Source organism: Salmo salar, chromosome 13 (genome assembly GCF_965601325.2).
Source record: "Salmo salar chromosome 13, fSalSal1, whole genome shotgun sequence".
Classification (NCBI taxonomy): domain Eukaryota; kingdom Metazoa; phylum Chordata; class Actinopteri; order Salmoniformes; family Salmonidae; genus Salmo; species Salmo salar.
In genome coordinates, this window is record NC_138303.1 from 52112501 (window position 1) to 52133373 (window position 20873).

At 42.0% G+C, this 20873-nt stretch overlaps 1 protein-coding gene across 3 annotated transcripts in view; it reads right to left on the minus strand.

Moving 5' to 3' along the window:
- Positions 1-14930, minus strand: part of LOC106567375 (sterile alpha motif domain-containing protein 11) — a 107264-nt gene extending 92334 nt beyond the window's left edge. For 2 of the 3 annotated variants that reach the window (XM_014136542.3, XM_014136540.3), the window contains exons 1-2: positions 11835-14930; positions 10203-10294 (exon numbers count right to left, since the gene is read on the minus strand). In XM_014136542.3, the coding sequence (XP_013992017.1) occupies positions 10203-10294; positions 11835-12300 (558 nt within the window). In that variant the 5' untranslated portion in view covers positions 12301-14930. The remainder of the gene's footprint in view (positions 1-10202; positions 10295-11834) is intronic. The other variant, XM_014136541.3, reaches the window with a different exon arrangement.
- Between the last annotated feature and the right edge of the window lie 5943 nt (positions 14931-20873).

Consider the following 20873-nt stretch of genomic DNA (forward strand, 5'->3'; position numbering starts at 1 on the left):
TAAGAGTCTGTTTAGAATAGGCTATTTCTTTATCGACAAGCTGACCAATAGAATAGGTAAACTTTTTATACTATGAGGGATAGTAGATTGACATAGGTTAGTGATTTTGCTGTTCGTTAGGCTACTCATCTTGTCTTCAAAGTGCACATCAGAACATGGTAAAAAGGACCTCACATTGTTGCATCCTTGACTTGCAAGTTCTGTTAATATGAATGACCATAATCGAAATGTGATTTCTGTCATTCTCAGCACTGCGGGTGGATGGTGCAGGTTACGTACCCAATGCATATGGGTCCGGTAAATTGCTCAAATGTCCGGTAAATTAAAATGCTGCCGGTCAAATGTCAGGCGCCACATTTTCCAAACGGAAACCCTGACACACACACATACACAGACACACACACTCCAACCCCCTGCGGAGTGTGAGCTGTTGAGAGACACAGAGGCGTCAGCCCCCCAGCCCTGCTTATCCCCCTCATCACAGTGGCACTCAGCCAGTAGCAAGTCCCAACAAATAGCCACATCAAATCAGTAACCAGCTCTATGCAATATCTATAGCAATTTACTTATATTGCTACTGTACTGGTAACTTTCCGTTCACTTGTCCATAAGCAAGGCACTAATATAGATTACTCCCTTATAACTACTGACTAGTCCAGATATCAAATGAAAGTCTACTGCTATGGCTTGGCAGAATCACACTGGGTTACAATGTTAAATATATTGAAATATACACTAAAATCAAACAGGAAATTTGATTTTGAAAAAGGAACCTATGGTTCTTTTAGTTTTCAACCACCCAAAAAATGACTGGTGGTAAAATAGATTCCTAGGCAGGGATGTATATGTAATAATAGTAAGAGTAATCTCCCACAGTCCCTAACATGGAGATGTGCGTGTGTTAGTTTGTGTGTGCATGTGTGTGTACATCTGCGTGCATGTGTTGTTCATTCTCTCTCTGTGGTCAGGATGCAGGAGAGGGGGAGCCCCCTGATTGGAGGAGATCTTTACGAGCCGGAGGAGGAGAGTGTAATTTCCTGCCGGCCTCCGTTGGTTCCGCTGGAACAACAGAGCGGAGGAAGCCCGACTCTCCCGGGAGCACACACACACACACACACACACAAGCTCACACACACACGCTCTCTCTCACACACACAGTCAGCCTGCCTGGCCGAGTGGCTTAAAGAGACATACACACGCACGATGTACCCCTCTCTCACACATCGACCACACACACCGGAGCATGAAGATTCTACAGAGCAGTTATACCCAGGAGCCACGAGCAAGACATTGCTTTATTAACATGTTCTATTATATTTCTGTTCATGTCCTAATCATGAATTCAAATCATGTCATACCTCAACACTACAACACACACAATATCATATACAAGCAGACAAACCAAACATATGTCATACCACACACACTTTTGTCACATCTACACACACAGTGTTTCCATGCACATAGCTATGGACTTGTTACTTCGTCACTCGATCACTAGTATCCTAACTCTGCATTAAGTCGTTCAGTATTACTGTTACAGTACACCACTGTTGAACGTAATCTAAGGTAGAGGCCTGCAGGTCCAGACAGAGATCATTGCAGAGCGGTCTGCATTTTTCATGCTACGGGCGGGAGAAGGCAGTCAGACAGACGATTTGGGGATGAGAATATTGCTTTGTCCCACAGATTATTTGGAAACGGTCATCTTCTGCTTTGTATGCGTTAGCCTATCTATTGTGTTAAAATCGCATTATTCATACACTCTCATTATTCGCTGATTCCAGTTAAGTAGCCTATTACCTCTCCTCTCCTAGTTAGGAATGCGAGATCAAAGTGCGTCTATAGGCTATTTGTGTGGTCTCAATTAAATGCATGGGCGGAGAAGCACAGCACAGTTATCTTTCCAAGGAAATTAACTCAAATATGATTAGGCAACAGTACTACAGTGTCCATAAATAAATAATATTGTGGGCACTCAACCAACATGAATTGTGTTGCAATCAAAACATTTGACTATGACTGGAAAGGAAAAGGCATAACGTCCGCATACCATGGTGTGCGAACGTTGCGCCTTTTCAATAAATATTGATTATCCATTTATTTGTCTCTGCCTGCAAATCGTGCCCACTCCTAAAAGGTAGGCTATATCCTATATGCAAAACGTAGCTCAAGAGAAAGTGTGTCAGCGCTCATCATTCTTGCTGCTTCAATTTCTGTAGCCATACCACTCCTCTAGTTGGTCGTGCGAGACCAGGTGCACGTGTGGTCTCAATTAAAAAGAGTAGGCTATAGCCTGCATGGGCGGAGAAGCACGGGGCAGTTATCTTTCCATGGAAATTAACTTCCTAATTATGACTAACCTATACTTTACTACATTGCCTAGAAATACATATTGATCAGCCATATTTGTCTGTTTGAAAATCATTCCATTCCTAAAAAGTAGGCTATAAGTAAAATGTAGATCTAGAGAAAGTGCAAGTGTCTGCTCTTGCTCCAACTCTGCTCTCTTCAAACTAAGTCTAGCCTATATTGGCTGATATACCCCAGTAGGCTAACACCAATAGCCTAATATAATGGGTCATGTGAGAATCTCTGGTAATTTAAAGGGTTACTTTGGGATTTTGACAATGAGCATGTTAGCATATTCCCATAGTCTTCCAGTCATTGCCCTAATGCTAGTTAGCATTGGCTCACGAAACTACCTCTAACTTCCTTCATACTGGACACAGAGACATAAAAAATGGTATCCAAGAGTTAATTTGACTCTGGAGATAAATTGACTCATTTCCAAAATCCCAAAGTATCTCTATAACCTATTTATTTAACCTAGGTTATTTTGCTCATTTTTATATTTCAAATAAGGCGCTACATTTCTGGGAACACGGCTAGCAAGCGAGCTGCGTCACATATGCCTAAAATAACATTGCGGTACTGTGGATGGGTTCGGGACCAGTTCTTGAGGGAGAGGGTGGGAGTTGGACAGAAAGCCAGTGGTCTGAGTTCTAATCACGACTGCCTCTCTGCGAACGAGTGGAATTGTTACGCTCTCTTTCAGTAATCATAATTCAGGTACAGTATGCTTGTTATGTTTTCCTGCTCCCACTGGATTTGTCTTGTTAGCAGCGTATTCATTCACAACTCTGTCCAACAGCAAACTCTGCCCAGAGTAAAGGCCGTGAGATGAAACAAACTTCCTCAGCCCAGACCAACACTGGCAAATGGCAAGTAGAGAGATACGCTGCTGACAGTGGCCTTGCGAGATGCGCCAGACATAAGGACATTTTTTTAAACGTCCATCCACTCCTGCCGTGTCAACAGACATCTTCCAAACAAAAAAAAACAGACTCTTGGAGAGTGAGTGTACAACTTGTAAATAGTCGCTGATATTTCAGACAGAAGGCTAGCTATCTAGCTAGCTCAAGGGCTCTGGCTACTGTTAGCCAGATAGCTAGCTAGCTATAACCAGCCGGGTAGAAGGATGAAGTTAGAAGGTAGCGTTAAACAGAGCCTGACCTCAGCAGGAACAGTTGACTGAAATTAAGATAGCTATAATCTTAACAAAAGATACTATAAGTTCTCAGAACAAAATAACTTTGCTTTACAGTGAGTAAGTAGTGAGACAGACAGTGATGAGGCAGGCTGCAATGCAAGAAGCAAAGGACACACAGCGAGAGGAAGCTAGCAGAGAGAGAGGTTGGTAGTGGAGTGGTTTAAAGGGGTCCCCTGAGAGAATCTGTAATCTTATCAAACACATGTTAGAGTCAACTAAGGGCCCTTTACACTGGTGTACTTTAGTAGTTTACAACACAGAAAACTGAATTGCAGTGCAGCTCACATGGGATACTAAGAACAGGAATATAATTGATAAGATATCATATTTCAATATAAATATACATTTTTTCAATATTTTGGGAGAGATGACCTGATGTGCATTTTGTGTAATCTTTAACTATAGAAAAGTACATTAGCCATTCCCTATAGACCTGCATGAAAATGCTATCAAACAATACAGTTCTAATCTCAATCGCCAACTGGTGTTCATAGTTTACCCCATTATTTAATTTTTTTACCACTACTTCACTTACTTTCATGGGTTTCAACCTGTGCCACTTTGTGCAACTTTCTGCTACTTGAATGCCAAACAGGAGGCTATCTACAATGGATTGCCTTCTGTTGTACCACAGATGACATAAATAAGATGATACGATGTATGTGAGCTACAAGTAGACCTACAAAGTGTTTTTCTGGCAGTAATTTCAGGTTTGTTAAAATCACAGCCTTTGTTCGTGACAACAATTCACAGGAACCCGCACTGCTCACCAGGCAGTAGATAGAAAATAAGAAACCATCACAACCCATCAGACAAGCACGTCTGTGGAGAGAAAAGCCTGCCACTTCTGGCTAAGCCAACAACAGGCACAGGCAACAAGGAGGTGTGCATACTGCAACAAACAATACCATTACAACAGGCTTTTGTGTCAGGTCTCAGAAGGGAAACTCATGACAAGGTTCTTGAGTCATGTCACTGACTGTACATTTTTCTGCCAGTAAAAATGACATACATTTAGAAAATGAAAAGACAATTTGCAGACAACCCTAACAATATGTATTGTGCCTCTGTTTAACTGCAGTAGCATCTACGTATTTAGCTTACAGAGCGAAGACAACATGCTATAACTTCAGTATACCTATTAACTTATATCCATATCTGAAAATGATATATGTTGAATTTCCCCAAAACTCATCTACTTCTATATTCTCCGCATTTTTTTGGCCAATGCATCTCATTTGAAATGTATTTTCTATGGACCCTATGTGGTGGTGTATATCTGTATTCTTGGCTGTGAAAAACGTCCTCGGTTTACCTGTATCACTCAAACACCTCCGGCTTATCTAAAACGCCTTTTTCTTGCGTGCTTCGCACACTTTAATCACCAGTAGCCACGCTCAGTAGCTCGCTAAGCTTCTTACGCCCTTCCCTCAAGATTAGCAGTTGGGAACGACGACAGATGCGCTCCGTAGCGATAAAAAAAACACACACATTGCGCACCTGTGTGAACAGATTCGACGGCGGTGAGTCGGCGAAGAACTCACTCAAAGTTGGCACACTGGCACAGACGCCATGCCTGTGACGCCTCACAGCCTGCATGGCATGATGTCGTTAGCTCAGCCAAACGGGCACCGCAGGGCAAACACAGCCCGGTGCAACAGCTAGGCGAGGGACAGCAGCAAAGGACAGAAGAGCCATGACAATTAGATCAATCTAGCAAGGGGAGCCTGTCTAGTCACCCATTCATATTACTTATTAACTTTGTCTAGAATTGTCCTATTCATTCTGCGCTTCATGTAGTAATTTGAGCCAGTGTTGATGTCAATGTTGTGTTAGCATCTGTGAGGAATGACAGAATGAATTTATATTGAACAGCGTTGTAGTCCAACTAGTAATTTCCATTTTTCAGTACTTGGTGATAGTTTAACTTAATGCCAGTTGAATAAAAACCTTGTATACACTAAATTTGACTTGAGTTTCTGTATATGACAGGCTGTCGGGAATATATGATATGAAACTATCAGGACTCATCACCAAAGCATTGAGCATTTAAGACCAATATTCTGAATATGTTATGTCACATAAGGCAGATCAGAATGGATCATTGAGTATATTGATTGCACACACACGCAGGCACACTCCCTCTAAACCAATGGTTCCCAAACTGTGGGTCGTGAGGGGTCGGCAGGGGGGGGGGGGTGATAGTTACTTAAAAAAAATATACAACACTGAACAAACATATAAACAAAACATGTAAAGTGTTGGTCCCGTGTTTCATGAGCTGAAATAAAAGATCCCAGAAATGTTCCAAAAAGCGTATTTCTCACAAATGTTGTACACAAATTTGTTTAAATTAATGTTAGTGAGCATTTCTCCTTTGCCAAGAAAATCCATCCACCTTACAGGTGTGGCATATCAAGAAGCTGATTAAACAGCATGATCATTACACAGGAACACCTTGTGCTGGGGGACAATAAAAGGCCACTCTAAAATGTGCATTTGTGTCACACAACAAAATGCCACAGATATCTCAAGTTTTGAGGGAGCGTGCAATTGGCATGCTGACTGCAGGAATGTCCACCAAAGCTTTGAGCAGAGATTGAATGTTAATTTCTATACCATAAGCCGCATCCAACGTCATTTTAGAGAATTTGGCAGTACATCCAACCGGCCTCAAAACCGCAGACCACGTGTAACCACTCCAGCCCAGGACCTCCACATCCGGATTCTTCACCTGGACAGCCACCTGGACAGTTGATGAAACTGTGGGTTTGCACAACCGAAGAATTTCTGCACAAACTGTCAGAAACCATCTCAGGGAAGCTCATCTGCACGCACGTCTTCCTCACCAGGGTCTTGACCTGACTGCAATTCAGCGTCGTAACCGACTTCAGTGGGCAAACGCTCACCTTCGATGGCCACTGGCACGCTGGAGAAGTGTGCTTTCACAGATGAATCCCGGTTTCTACTGTACAGATGGCAGACAGCATGTATGGTGTTGGTGGGCGAGTGGTTTGCTGATGTCAACGTTGTGAACAGAGTGCCTCATGGTGGCGGTGGGGTTATGGTATGGGCAGGCAATAGCTACGGACAACGAAAATAATTAGATTTTATCGATGGCAATTTGAATGCACAGAGATACCGTGACGGGATCCTGAGGCCCATTGTCATGATAATCATCCACCGTTATCACTTCATGTTTCAGCATGATAATGCATGGCCCCATATCAAAAGGATCTGTACACAATTCCTGGAAGCTGAACATTTTCCAGTTCTTACATGACCTGCATACTCACCAGACATGTCACCCATTGAGCATGTTTGGGATGCTCTGGATCAACGTGTACGCAAGCCTGTTCCAGTTCCTACCAATATCCAGGAACATTCCACAAGCCACAATCAACAGCCTGATTAACTCTATTAGAAGGAGATTTGCCGTGTTGCATGAGGCAAATGGTGGGCACACCAGATACTGACTGGTTTTCTGATCCACGCCCCTACCTTTTTTTAAGGTATCTGTGACCAACAGATGCATATCTGTATTCCCAGTCATGTTAAATCAATAGATGAATGACTTTATTTCAATTGGGTGATTTCCTTCAATAAACTGCAACTCAGTAAAAACTGGGTGGTTTGAGTCCTGAATGCTGATTGCTGACTGCCGTGGTATATCAGACCGTATACCACTGGTATGACAAAATATGTATTTTTACTGCTCTAATTACGTTGGTAACCAGTTTATAGCAGCAATTCGACCATGAAGGCCTGATTGATGCAGTCTCCGCTGAACAGTTGATGTTGAGATGTGTCTGTTACTTGAACTCTCTGAAGCATTTATTTGGGCTGCAATCTAAGATGCAGTTAACTCTAATGAACGTATCCTCTTCAGCAGAGGTCTTCCTTTCCTGTGCCAGTCCTCGTGAGAGCCAGTTTCTTCATAGCGCTTGATGGTTTTTGCGATTGCACATGAATAAACTTTCAAAGTTCTTGACATTTTCTGGATTGACAGACCTTGCTTATTTGAGCTGTTCTTGCCATAATATGGACTTGCTTCTCCTGCTCCTCTGTATACCATCCCTACCTTGTCACAACACAACTGGTTGGCTCAAACGCATTAAGAAGGAAAGAAGTTCCACAAATGAACTTTTAAGAAGGCACACCTGTGAATTGAAATGTATTCAAGGTAACTAACTACCTCATGAAGCTGGTTGAGAGAATGCCAAGAGTGTGTAAAGCTGTCATCAAGGTAAAGGGTAGCTACTTTGAAGAATCTCAAAAATGTTCACACTTTTTTGGTTACTACATGATTCCATGTGTGTTATTTCATAGTTTTGATGTCTTCACTATTATTCTACAATGTAGAAAATAGTACAAATTAAGAAAAACCATTGAATGAGTAGGTGTGTCTAAACTTTTGACTGGTACTGCAGATATATATACTGCTCAAAAAAATAAAGGTAACACTTAAACAACACATCCTAAATCTGAATGAAAGAAATAATCTTATTAAATACTTTTTTCTTTACATAGTTGAATGTGCTGACAACAAAATCACACAAAAATAATCAATGGAAATCCAATTTATCAACCCATGGAGGTCTGGATTTGGAGTCACACTCAAAATTAAAGTGGAAAACCACACTACAGGCTGATCCAACTTTGATGTAATGTCCTTAAAACAAGTAAAAATTAGGCTCAGTAGTGTGTGTGGCCTCCACGTGCCTGTATGACCTCCCTACAATGCCTGGGCATGCTCCTGATGAGGTGGCGGATGGTCTCCTGAGGGATCTCCTCCCAGACCTGGACTAAAGCATCCGCCAACTCCTGGACAGTCTGTGGTGCAACGTGGCATTGGTGGATGGAGCGAGACATGATGTCTCAGATGTGCTCAATTGGATTCAGGTCTGGGGAACGGGCGGGCCAGTCCATAGCATCAATGCCTTCCTCTTGCAGGAACTTCTGACACACTCCAGCCACATGAGGTCTAGCATTGTCTTGCATTAGGAGGAACCCAGGGCCAACCGCACCAGCATATGGTCTCACAAGGGGTCTGAGGATCTCATCTCGGTACCTAATGGCAGTCAGGCTACCTCTGGCGAGCAAATGGAGGGCTGTGCGGCCCCCCAAAGAAATGCCACCCCACACCATGACTGACCCACCGCCAAACCGGTCATGCTGGAGGATGTTGCAGGCAGCAGAACGTTCTCCACGGCGTCTCCAGACTCTGTCACGTCTGTCACGTGCTCAGTGTGAACCTGCTTTCATCTGTGAAGAGCACAGGGTGCCAGTGGCGAATTTGCCAATCTTGGTGTTCTCTGGCAAATGCCAAACGTCCTGCACGGTGTTGGGCTGTAAGCACAACCCCCACCTGTGGACGTTGGGCCCTCATACCACCCTCAGGGAGTCTGTTTCTGACCGTTTGAGCAGACGCATGCACATTTGTGGCCTGCTGGAGGTCATTTTGCAGGGCTCTGGCAGTGCTTCTCCTGCTCCTCCTTGCACAAAGGCGGAGGTAGCGGTCCTGCTGCTGGGTTGTTGCCCTCCTACGGCCTCCTCCACGTCTCCTGATGTACTGGCCTGTCTCCTGGTAGCGCCTCCATGCTCTGGACACTACGCTGACAGACACAGCAAACCTTCTTGCCACAGCTCGCACTCCTTTATTGGGGGTGTCTTGCTAATTGCCTATAATTTCCACCTGTTGTCTATTCCATTTGCACAACAGCATGTGAAATGTATTGTCAATCAGTGTTGCTTCCTAAGTGGACAGTTTGATTTCACAGAAGTGTGATTGACTTGGAGTTACATTGTGTTGTTTAAGTGTTCCCTTTATTTTTTTGAGCAGTGTATATATATATTTTTTTTAAGGAACTCAGTCCAGCTTTAAACTTGCTCTTGAAAGTTTTAATAATAGAATGCACAAGGTGCAATTTCTAAATTGGGTATTGCATCATCAGTTTTCCTCTTGTCATGTCAGTCATTGCATACCTTAGAGAGCTATTTATAACCTGTAAGAAATGTCCAGATCAACTGGCCAATGTCAGCTAACGTTTTTTAATTCGATTTTTTAGCCCATAGATTTTTTAGCCCATTGATTTTATTGTAATGTTTTAGTCACTAAAATATCACATGAATACACATTAGACATGGCAAAATGTATATAATTGCAAGAAAATGAGCTTTAAAACTGAAGCATTTTCTCTGCACAAAATGTGTATAATTGCTGGAAATAAGCTTAAAACCTGCAAAATATTCTCTATGCCAACAAGAGGGGTGTGAAGAGTTTGTGTCATGAACAGTGCTTGTGCCCATAGAAATATACGTGGTGTGTGTGTGTGGGGGGTGGGGGGTGGGGGGGGGGGGGTGTCCTCTAGAGCGCATTTTAACTGTCAACAAATAACTCTATTTTAATTTAATAAGAGCTTGTGCCCTCTTTCCTTTCCCCTCTACTAACTATCAATAAAACAAGTTAAAAAAGAGCAATGCTGCTTACTCTGTGTCTTCAATTCAAATAAAACTCAGCTGAGAGCAAGCTTTTAGCCCATTCGTCAACACAGCCAATTGAGTTCAGTATGGCAACATACACATTTGAAACCAATGAATCAAGAAAACAGATGTAAGAATTGAAAGGCTGATGGAACCATAATCTTACCACTGGAGACGAAATTCGACACCCAGGGCAATCACAGATTGGAGGATGTACCTGTAAGATTCCTTTGGACATAAGGGTCTTCAAACTTTTCCCTGAGAGAGAGAGAGAGAGAGAGAGAGAGAGCGAGAGCGAGAGAATGAGCAATAAGAAATAATAAATAATAGACTGTACTCATACAGCACCCACTGAATTCAGCAGCTGTAAATCAATTATACTATGGAGGTGATTATAAAATGACTCGATCTTCAGTAGCCTTAACTATATTTGTATAGTGAATATAAGACTATGTTATCAGAGTCTACACCTGAAATGCACACAAAGGGAAATAGAAAAACGTAGTTTTTTTGTTGTTGAATTGTGCAACACTAAACTTGGATCATTGTTGAATGATCACGACTCCAAAGCCAAAACATTACATAAACACTACTTTTGGAATTGCCAGCTTGTCAAAGCAATTTACCTTACTAGTTTTACTGATGAGTTCTAGTTGAGCCCCGTGTGGTAAGATAGGTCTACATATGTATACATAGGCTAGTGTCACTGTATCTAAACTCAGATATGAAACTATCCATTATTGGGCTCATATCATTTTTACACCCTCATCCAACAGAACTTGGGGCAATACGTGTCAATTCCGGATGAATAACCTCTGCTAAGGTGGGGTTCAAAAACAATTGTGTGTGCAGCCAGCGCAATAACACGTAATTAGTAAAATAGGCCCATAATAAGTAAACAGCTATAGCATTAATTATTCTTATTATAAATTATTTCCTAAACATCTACTGATAACTGTCTTTTGCCTGAGCCACTGTAAAACGTTTCAAACCAAAATAGTAGCCAACTAATAACATCAAAGATATCATAGATCTACTCATTTGAGTGTCCCAGATTTTATTTGACTATGTTACGTCTACCCCTGAGTCCAGGTTAATATTTTGGGTAGTTGCAACACATCCATACTCCACCTGAAATAACCAAAAGGGTCAGGTATAGGCTTCAACTTCGAGTAGAATAGCCTAAAAATCATAAAATTCCCTGCATTCAACATCATTCTATTATATTGAGTCGCCAACACCCTTTTCGTTTACTATGATACGTCTACCACTGGGACCAGGTTGATATCTCAGATAGTTGCAAATCAACCATAATCCACCTGAAATAACCAAAAGAGTAAGGAATAGGGTACAACTTCTAGTAGCCTAAAATAATTTCCTTCCCTGCCAACATCATTCTGTTCTGTTGAGCTGTCAACACCCTTTTAGCCTGCTGTTACACTCAACACTCAACGGAATGATACCCCCCAACGTCCATCAACTGTCATATTACTGAACCCTAAATATGAAAGTTTTTCACCTTAGTCCGCGACTCCTGACGCCCCGTTTTGAGAATGGTCGCTGCCTGTGAAGATACAGCGATGTATGCGCCTTTTCTCATCTCTCCTTACGCACTAATGTTGGTGTATATTGCTGAGTATAACCCTTTAACTACAAAACGCAGAACCAACCCATGGAAACAGAGTTTCCACTCACCAAAACAATGACAAAAACCTTCAATTAGGTATCATCCTTTAAAATAAACATAGGCCTACTGTAAAAAAATAACTATTTAAATAGAATATTTGCTGTTGCCTACCTTTGTGCCTTATACTTCGTTTCCAATCTTTGGCGGTCTCCCTTCCACTGACAAACTGGAACTCATTCGGGGTAAGCCACTCGCCCCGGTATTTGATTGAGGGTCCCTTACTACCTTGGCACAGTTTGTTAATGTATAGTAAAGCCTTGTTCTCCCCGCATTCCACCTCGATGCATGGTTCCCCGTTGTCAAAAAATGGCTGAAAGTCGGGGATTGAGGAAAACCTCTCCAGCATTAAGTCGTCCGGGTGATGGTGAAGGTGCTGCTGCTGGTGATGGTGATGCAGCGCCGAGTCGTGGAGCCCCAAATACGCACGGTGATGGGCGAATATATGGTCGTATTGCGGTGGATGCGGGGTCACCACGGGGATAGTGGTGGCATTTAAAGGGGCCAGGTATTCGGTCTGGTTGAAGGCAGCCAATGCCATATCGTCCCCATCCAGTCTCTCCTTTTTGATGGCAGGCATGTTACTGGGAGCGAAGCGCCGGTAACAAGTGATTAGCAGCTAGTCTGACCCAACTCGTGTGTCCTCTTTTCGGAGTTGATCAGTCGCCCCAATCCTGAAGACGCGCCACTTTGTTTTACGCAGGGCTCCCGTGTTGCTCTGTGACAGTGGTCTGTTGAACTTCCCCGAGAGATTGCCATTCACTAGTTAAGCTCTTTTAGCCGCAGCGCTCTCATCCGCCACACTCACAGCTCCACTCGCACGGGGTTCTCGCTGTGCTCCTGCCTACCACATTTAATCGGACTCGCACTACTAATACCTGACATGTTGGAGTGACCAGTCCTTAGCCGTGGACATCACATTATGTCGTTATCCACAATGATCATTGACACATTCCCATGTGCTCCTTCAGTTTAGTTTATTTTTAAACAGTATTGTTATGATGTTGGTATCTCTTTATTTATTTATGTTTACAGTTACTGTTGTCCTCCGTGCCTTCCAATGGGCTGATATTACGCAAAACTGTCTACTTGAATAATAGCCTGAACAACACAGGCAATAACGTATTGTATGGCTTATTAGCTGTGCTTGACTTGGGCATGTGCTCAACCGAGCTGAGCGCTTCTACCGGTACCTCAAACGTTCTACTGCTTGAGCTCCGGTTCCTCTCAAATGTATCGTGAAACTTCTGTTTCTAAATATAAACAGTACCGGCACCCAAAGTCAGGATATAATTTTTAAAAATCGCTGTTATTTTTTGGGGTTCATTTCCTAGACTATTGTTGAATATGGGTCGTCTCATCAGTTATACCATGCCTATTTCCAGTCTATAGTTCTAGAAAATATGAATTCATTTTAGAATATAATCACTATTTCAGTCCAAGTCAAGCACTGTTTATTAGAATATAGGTCTACAGAAAGATGGAAGTGTTTTAAACTATCTTTTAACCAGCCAAAGAACTAGGTTAGGCTATCTGAACATTGCAAAATCCCCTTTTTTTTCAAGATATTTCAAAGTATTTGCGTGGAACAAATTCAGCTGATGGGACTTTTGAACTAGTTGTTTTTAACTAGGCTATATCGTTAAAGTCACGCTGAAGTTCATAGAACCAGACAAAATAAGATTTGCACTCTCCACTGCTTCTCTACTTGGCCCATTTAAACAGCCGAGGCTTTGCGAGCCCGAAAACTTGGAAGGGGGGTACACGACGGACGTCATCATTACGCAACAATTTAAACACAGTCACATATTCCTGAAACATATTCCAATATTTCCCTCTTCTATTATTATGATTCTATTTTTAGACGTTATATACAGCAATAAGAAGTATTGAAACAACAAAAGACAATATCAGTCAATGGTTAGGCCTACAAAGCTGCAGATAAAGTATCTAATTAACCTGCATAATCAAGTCTGTGCCTTTGTTAACAAAACAAAAATAAAAAGAATAACAATAAAAACAACAATAACAAATATTATATTATATTCCTTTAAATTCAACAACAGCTTTGAACCTAGATAAGACCATAATTTTATTTGGTCTTTACTCATAGATCTATCCGCTAGGACATGTGAAGTTCAGAATGAAGTGGGCATTGAAGTTTGTATACTTTTCTATGTTATGCCCTCTGTGCTTGAAATCAACCTTTTCGTTTTACTCTTTGTAATCATCCTCCCACTACTGTAACGGTTACTCTCGTTTTCAGAAACCTAGCAGGCTATCCTAAACATGTAAAAAAATATATTGAAATATCTGCACACCTACATAAGCAAACATGTGCATGACTTGCGTGCTCACACACACATTCACCGCCTGCGCACACACACACAAATACATGTGCACGCACACACACACACACAAATACATGTGCACGCATGCACACACACACACACACACACACACGAATGTCCACACAGACACACACGATGTACTCCCCACACTGACATTATCTGGTCCATTCATGTCAATAAATCAGGGTGAATGAGGGAATGAGCAGCATGGGAGCTTTCATGACATGGTCGAAGGAGACTATTCTCACCATCACTTTAGCAGTGGCTCAAGTAAGCTTAAGTTAACAGTAACTTTCAAAATAAATCTGAACCATGGATGATCATGAATACATCCTTTATCTGGTCTTTGAAGACTGTAGATATCAGGCAATGGTTCATAGCAACATCACAAGATGATGTGGTAATTTCCCCACTGTCTCTAAATCTACATAATAATCAGTAACAGGCAGGAACAAAACCCTGCACGAATAACAGACCACGACCAATGATGGGAACTCCTGCGGTAGAATGAACAACTGTTTCTAAGAAGGTGACATTTCGATAGGTGTACATTTATTTTCGCCCCCGTCTCCACACACATACCTTGGTGGAAATGTGTGCTCTGGTGTCGATGCGTAGGCGATGGGGTGCACCTTTAGGAGAGCCTTGGGGAGCCCTATCTTCACTGTCAGAATGGGGATACCCCTCCCCCCCTCACAGCCTGTGACTCATGGGCTCCATAGCAGCACCTCACCCAGACACCCGCCATGGAGGGGTTCCCCCAAACTCTGACTGACATGACAACATCACTGCAACCTCCAGAAGTTCTCTGACGAGGGTTGGCTGGTATTTGGTGTATGGTTTCACTATTCTCCTACCACCACCACCGTCTTATTCTTTCTCTTTCATCCTATATTGATGTGTGGGCGTAACCATTGTTTTTTAAAATCTCACTTTTGATCTCATGTGCTATGAGGATGCCCTCATTTTTCACAGAACCCCTCCGTCCACCTACACACGCACACAAACACTTGCCTCAATATACAATCAGTCAGGAAAATATTGTTTTACCTGTAGGTCTATATATTTAACATTATATTTTCTATAAAAAACATTGTTCATATAAGATCTTTCAGTAAATCATTGAACAAAAGTGAAATTCATTTGTTGTTGTTGTTGTGAAGTCATATTAGTTGAAGTAGAAATACAAATGTAGAGACAATCCTGTGTGTTTCAGCAAGTTATTCAGTGAAGGGCGTTTTGTTTATCCCCTTCACGTCGGCCGTAGAGGTTCCCCCTGATGACGCTCCCGCCTCGGCGCAGTTGTTGGCAGCGGCCCCGGAGCCGCAGCGCTGCCGGCGGGGGAGAGAGGTAATAAATAACCCGGGGAGAGGAGAGGAGACCGCCGGGCGGTGCACAGTCTGACCTGACAAATACTCACTGGAAAACCATCAGAGACCGAGAGCCCACCCCTAACGCTTGGAGCCAGCCTTTCAAACATGAATTGCAAAATATAGCCTATGGGCCTGCTACCCTTATTGGAAAAAGCGGTGTCTCTTCCTCGGTTTCTCTCTGCTCTCTCGATATCCTGTCGGAGACAAGGCGGTAAAAATTAACTATTTAGAGGAAATGTTTGAATTTCTTGCTTACACTATTTTAGTAGGCTCATATCTTATTGACGAATACATTGTTTTGGTTTTTGAAAAGCCCCACCAAAATGTGTCCCCCAGACTTCTGCACCAATTTCTGCTGGATAGCTCCAAGGCCTACCTCAAAATTAGGCAAGGCCATAACAGTACTGGTTGCTGACTTTTTCTAATCCAATGTATTTTCCACGTTGATTCCACATCACAATACCTTGACAAATTATGTTGAAACCATATTGATTCAATCAGTGTGTGCCCAGTGGGAAGTGTCCCCACAAGGTAAACTATTAGTGCAAGAAGAGTTCTAATTATACTGAACAAAAAATAAAAACTCAATATGCAACAATTTCAACGATTTTTACTGAGTTACCGTTCATCAGTCAATTTAAATAAGTTCATTAGGCCCAATCTACAGATTTCACATGACTGGGCAGGGGCGCAGCCATGGTGTGGGCCTGGGAAGGCATAGCCATACCCACTTGGGAGTCAGACCCACCCACTGGGGAGCAAGGCCCAGTCAATCAGAATATGTTTTTCCCTACATAAAAGCATTATTACAGACAGAAATACTCCTCAGTTTCATCAGCTGTCCGGGTGGCTGGTCTCAGACGATGCTGCAGGTGAAGAAGCCAGATGTGGAAGTCCTTGGCTGGTGTGGTTACACATGGTCTGCAGTTGTGAGGTCAGTTGGATGTACTGCCAACTTCTCTAAAACAACATTGGAGGCAGCTTATGGTAGAGAAATTAACATTTACTGTAATTCACATGACTGGGCAGGGGTGCAGCCATGGGTGGGCATGGAAGGGCATAGGCATACCCACTTGGGAGCCAGACACACCCACCGGGATGGAGTGGTTACACCTGGTCTGCAGTTCTGAGGCCGGTTGGACGTACTGCCAAATTCTCTAAAACGACATTGGAGGTGGCTTATGGTAGAGAAATAATATTTAATTCTCTGGCAGCAGCTCTGGTGGACATTCCTGCAGTCAGCATGTCAATTGTACACTCCCTCAAAACTTGAGATATCTGTGGCATTGTGTTTTGTGACAAAACTACACATTTTAGAGTGGATTTTAATTGCCCCCAGCACAAGGTGCACCTGTGTAATAATAATGCTGTTTAATTAGCTTCTTGATATGCCACACCTGTCAGGTGAATGGATTATCTTGGCAAAGGAGAAATGCTCACTAACAGGGATATAAACAAATTTCAGGCCAAAATGTTTGAAAAATAATATTTTTGTGCGTATGGAACATTTCTTGGATCTTTTATTTCAGCTCATGAAACACGAGACCAACACTTGTTGCGTTTATATTTTTGTTCAGTATATTTCTCCAGTGAAAAAATGTGACAACAAACACTTCATGTTCCCACTCCTAGGAGTAGTACAGTTGACCAATCACCAACAATGGTGCGTAGACTTCGGCAACCAAATTTCGACTTGCCTCAAGAAAAAACCTGTCCAAGATCAAAAACGAACAAAAGCGTCACATAATTTCGACATAATATATTTGCACAAACTGTTTCGACTGGGAGGCATACGGTAAGCTGAAGGGGTCAGGCCCACATGACGGCTCTTCCACATTTTTTTACAGGATCTGTAACTGTCAATGCTGACAGAGACGAGCGGACACCCGACCCCGTGTATCGTCCCTAAACACTCCCTTTTCCCCCTGGACCCCCCTCCTCCCGTCACTGTAACACGCAACCACACACACTCACACACACACACATACATACATACACACGCGTGTGCAAGACACAGACACACTCAAGCATGCGCAAGAACACACACACTCAAGCATGTGTGCATGAGCACACACACCAAACACAAACACACGCGCATGCAAGTATGCGTGCAAGAACACATACACCAAACATACAAAAGTATCTGGACAGCCCTTCAAATTAGTGGATTCAGCTATTTCAGCCACACCGTTGCTGACAGGTGTATAAAATTGAGCACAGAGCCATGCAATCTTCATAGACCAAAAAACATTTGCAGTAGAATGTTTCCATGTTTGAGCAGCCACACACAAGCCTAAGATCACCATGCGGAATCCCAAGCATTGGGTGGAGTGGTGTAAAGCTCACCGCCATTGGACTCTGGAGCAGTGGAAACGTGTTCTCTGGAGAGATGAATCACGTTTCACCATCTGGTGCATAGCGCCAACTGGAAAGTTTGGTGGAGGAGGAATAATGGTCTGGGGCAGTTTTTTTATGGTTTGGGCTTGGCCCCTTAGTTCCAGTGAAGGGAAATCTTAACGCTACAGCATACAATTACATTCTATATGATTCTGTTTCCAAATTTGTGGCAGCAGTTTGGGGAAGGCCCTTTCCTGTTTCAGCATGACAATGCTTCCATGCACAAAGCGAGGTCCATACAGAAATGGTTTGTCAAGGTCGTTGTGGAAGAACTTGACTGGCCTGCACAGAGCCCCAACCTAAACCCCATCGAACACCTTTGTGATGAATTGGAACACCGACTGCGAACCAGGCCTAATCGCCCAACATCAGTGCCTGACTGACCTCACTAATGCTCTTGTGGCTGAATGGAAGCAAGTCCCTGCAGCAATGTTCAACTCTAACCATAGAATTGAACAGGGAAGTTCAGACAAAAACATACATAAGATGCTTCACTAAATTCTTTAGGGCATTAATGTAGATAATCTACTCAATGATGAAAATAGTATTAGTTTGTTCTATGATTAGAAAATGTGATTGTTCCAGTCTTCATCATTTGTGATACACAAATCATAATGGCCTAATATAGGCTAACTGTCCTTCAACCAGCCCTCCACCTCAGTAGCAGCTCCATTAATAATTTGTGCAGTAAAAGATAGCGTGCCTCTCTTAGTTTGTGGGAGTTATTGGCAGAATGTTTCTCACCATATTTGTGCAAAGCAGTGACATGAACATAAGAAATAATTTATCTCTTCCGCAATCCATTTTTCAAAGGGTTCACCATGTTTGAAGGGTAGCAGCGCCAACAGCCAACTCAAGATAATACTAGGCCCTATTAGCCTTCAAGAGATTCCACTTACAGATTTGAAATGAAATGCTATTTCAAACAATGGAATAACCCTCATTAAAATGGTCAGTCCTTAGGCCTACCTCATCAACCACTAAAACCAAATGAAGGTTATAGCAAACAAACATGCAATGCCTTGCTTGTTTCAAATGCCTATGAACGGTTGCCGGGATAGCAAATCAACACTGAAGGTCTTTGATCTTTTTCTAGAAAGGTTGTGTGGAAAGCACTTAGTCTTTTGGGTCATTCCACGAAAAGTGTGCCTTTTGCATCCCTTTGATATTTTAGGGAGAAATTGTGCACCAATATTGCATTTTAAAAGCCTGTTATATTAAAAGAAATGCCCTTTAAAGCTGCATTAGGTAACTATTTGGGCGACCTGACAAAATTCGCATAGAAATATGCGTTATAGACCTGTCATTCTCATTGAAAGCATATTTAAGAAGCGGTAGATCTGTTCTATGTGCGCTATTTCGATGCTTCCCATGCTTAAGTTTCGTTTTTGCACCTCTTACTTTCAGTTTTGTATACCAGCTTCAAGCAGCTGAAAATAAAATATTTTTGTTATTGAAAATATATTTCACAGTGGTTAAGATGGTACAATGATTCTCTACACTTGCTTATTTTGTTACACAAACTGGAATTAGGCAAACTATTAGAATTTTAGCAACCAGGAAATGGCCGAGGGTTTTGTGCATATTGCACTTTTAATATAGACCACATAGACAATTCAATAAATCAGACTAACTTTTGTATAATAATAAAAACTTGTGCCAAAAATTCAGCATTTGAACATGTCCCTCCATGCACCCTCTGTGACTTCTAGGCAGATTTTAACCCAGTTAACCACAACAAGTTTTCACCATCACTGTAAAGCCCTAGTTAATTTGTTGCATTGACAAAATCATTTCTGAAGATTATTATTTATTTAATGTGATTAGTGATACATTTATGTCTATCAGTCATTTTAAGGTCAACACTGTTACGTGAACTGAACTCTAGATTTAAAATGGTGAAACTATTCCTTAAAAAAAGTCTAAAGAAACATTGAACATTTAATAATAAAATCATAATGTGAAGCAGGTGAGCTGCTTGGCCATTTTCTGGTGTTTTGTGGTGGATAAGTGAGTGGGTCGAGAATAACACATCAACCCTGTTACCCATAGATAGACAGGCTAGAAATGTTTTAACACATTTTTTTTGTGATGCTTGCATTCAATTGCCACTCCCTGTTACACACAACAAGCTTCCATTCCCCCTGTCACAAGAGGATTCATGTCTGATTTAAGATGATACGGTCAATCCTCTTACTTTATTTGGCACAGGTACTTAGTATAGTCATATTTTTATATTTAACCTCTTGAGGTGGGTAAACATGTTTTTTATGAAGTTGAACATGTGCTCTTTATGACAGAGTGTAAAAATTATGTGAAATCAAAGTTATTTTTGACCAAGTTACACTACACAAAAGGCACCGAATTGGAACACCCTTTTACTGTCAATCGTGGTGGGCCCACAACCAAGCATCTCCATAACGTTTGGCCTTCGCTTGTCTGACTAAAATATAGGCTAGCCCTGGCTGTAATACAGTATGCTTCAAACTCATGGACTGCATCCATTTGGTTAAAACAGGAATTAAAGGGATAGTTCAGAAACATTTACATATGTAAAATCACTGAACTATCCCTTTAAGGACTGTGTCTTAAAATCAGACAACATCTTTAATGTTGTTCAATGCGCACACTGCTAGTGTCATAAATGTTGTCTTGGGGTGTTCAAGAAAGAACAACTAAATGTATTGTCCTACTTGAGCACCTCTCCAACCACCAACAAACATCAAACTGGCTTTGTAAAGAGTTAATATCTGCTTGCAAAGAATAAATCCCCTGATCTCCCGGCCCCTATTGATTTTTGTTCCGTGTGATGTGAAACCAGCAATCAGCACTGCAGTTTGAAATAGCCCTGAAACCAGAGCCAAGCGGTTGATGAGTCGCCGACATATTTCAATTAGCGAGCCACCCTGGCCGATCTGTCCCCCGGGACAGTCACACCTCATACCAACTCCACACTAGAAGGAGTTTCGTAATAATTGGTAAAATGATACCTGTGTTTTTATTTATACATTTAAAATTGTAGTAATTTAGCA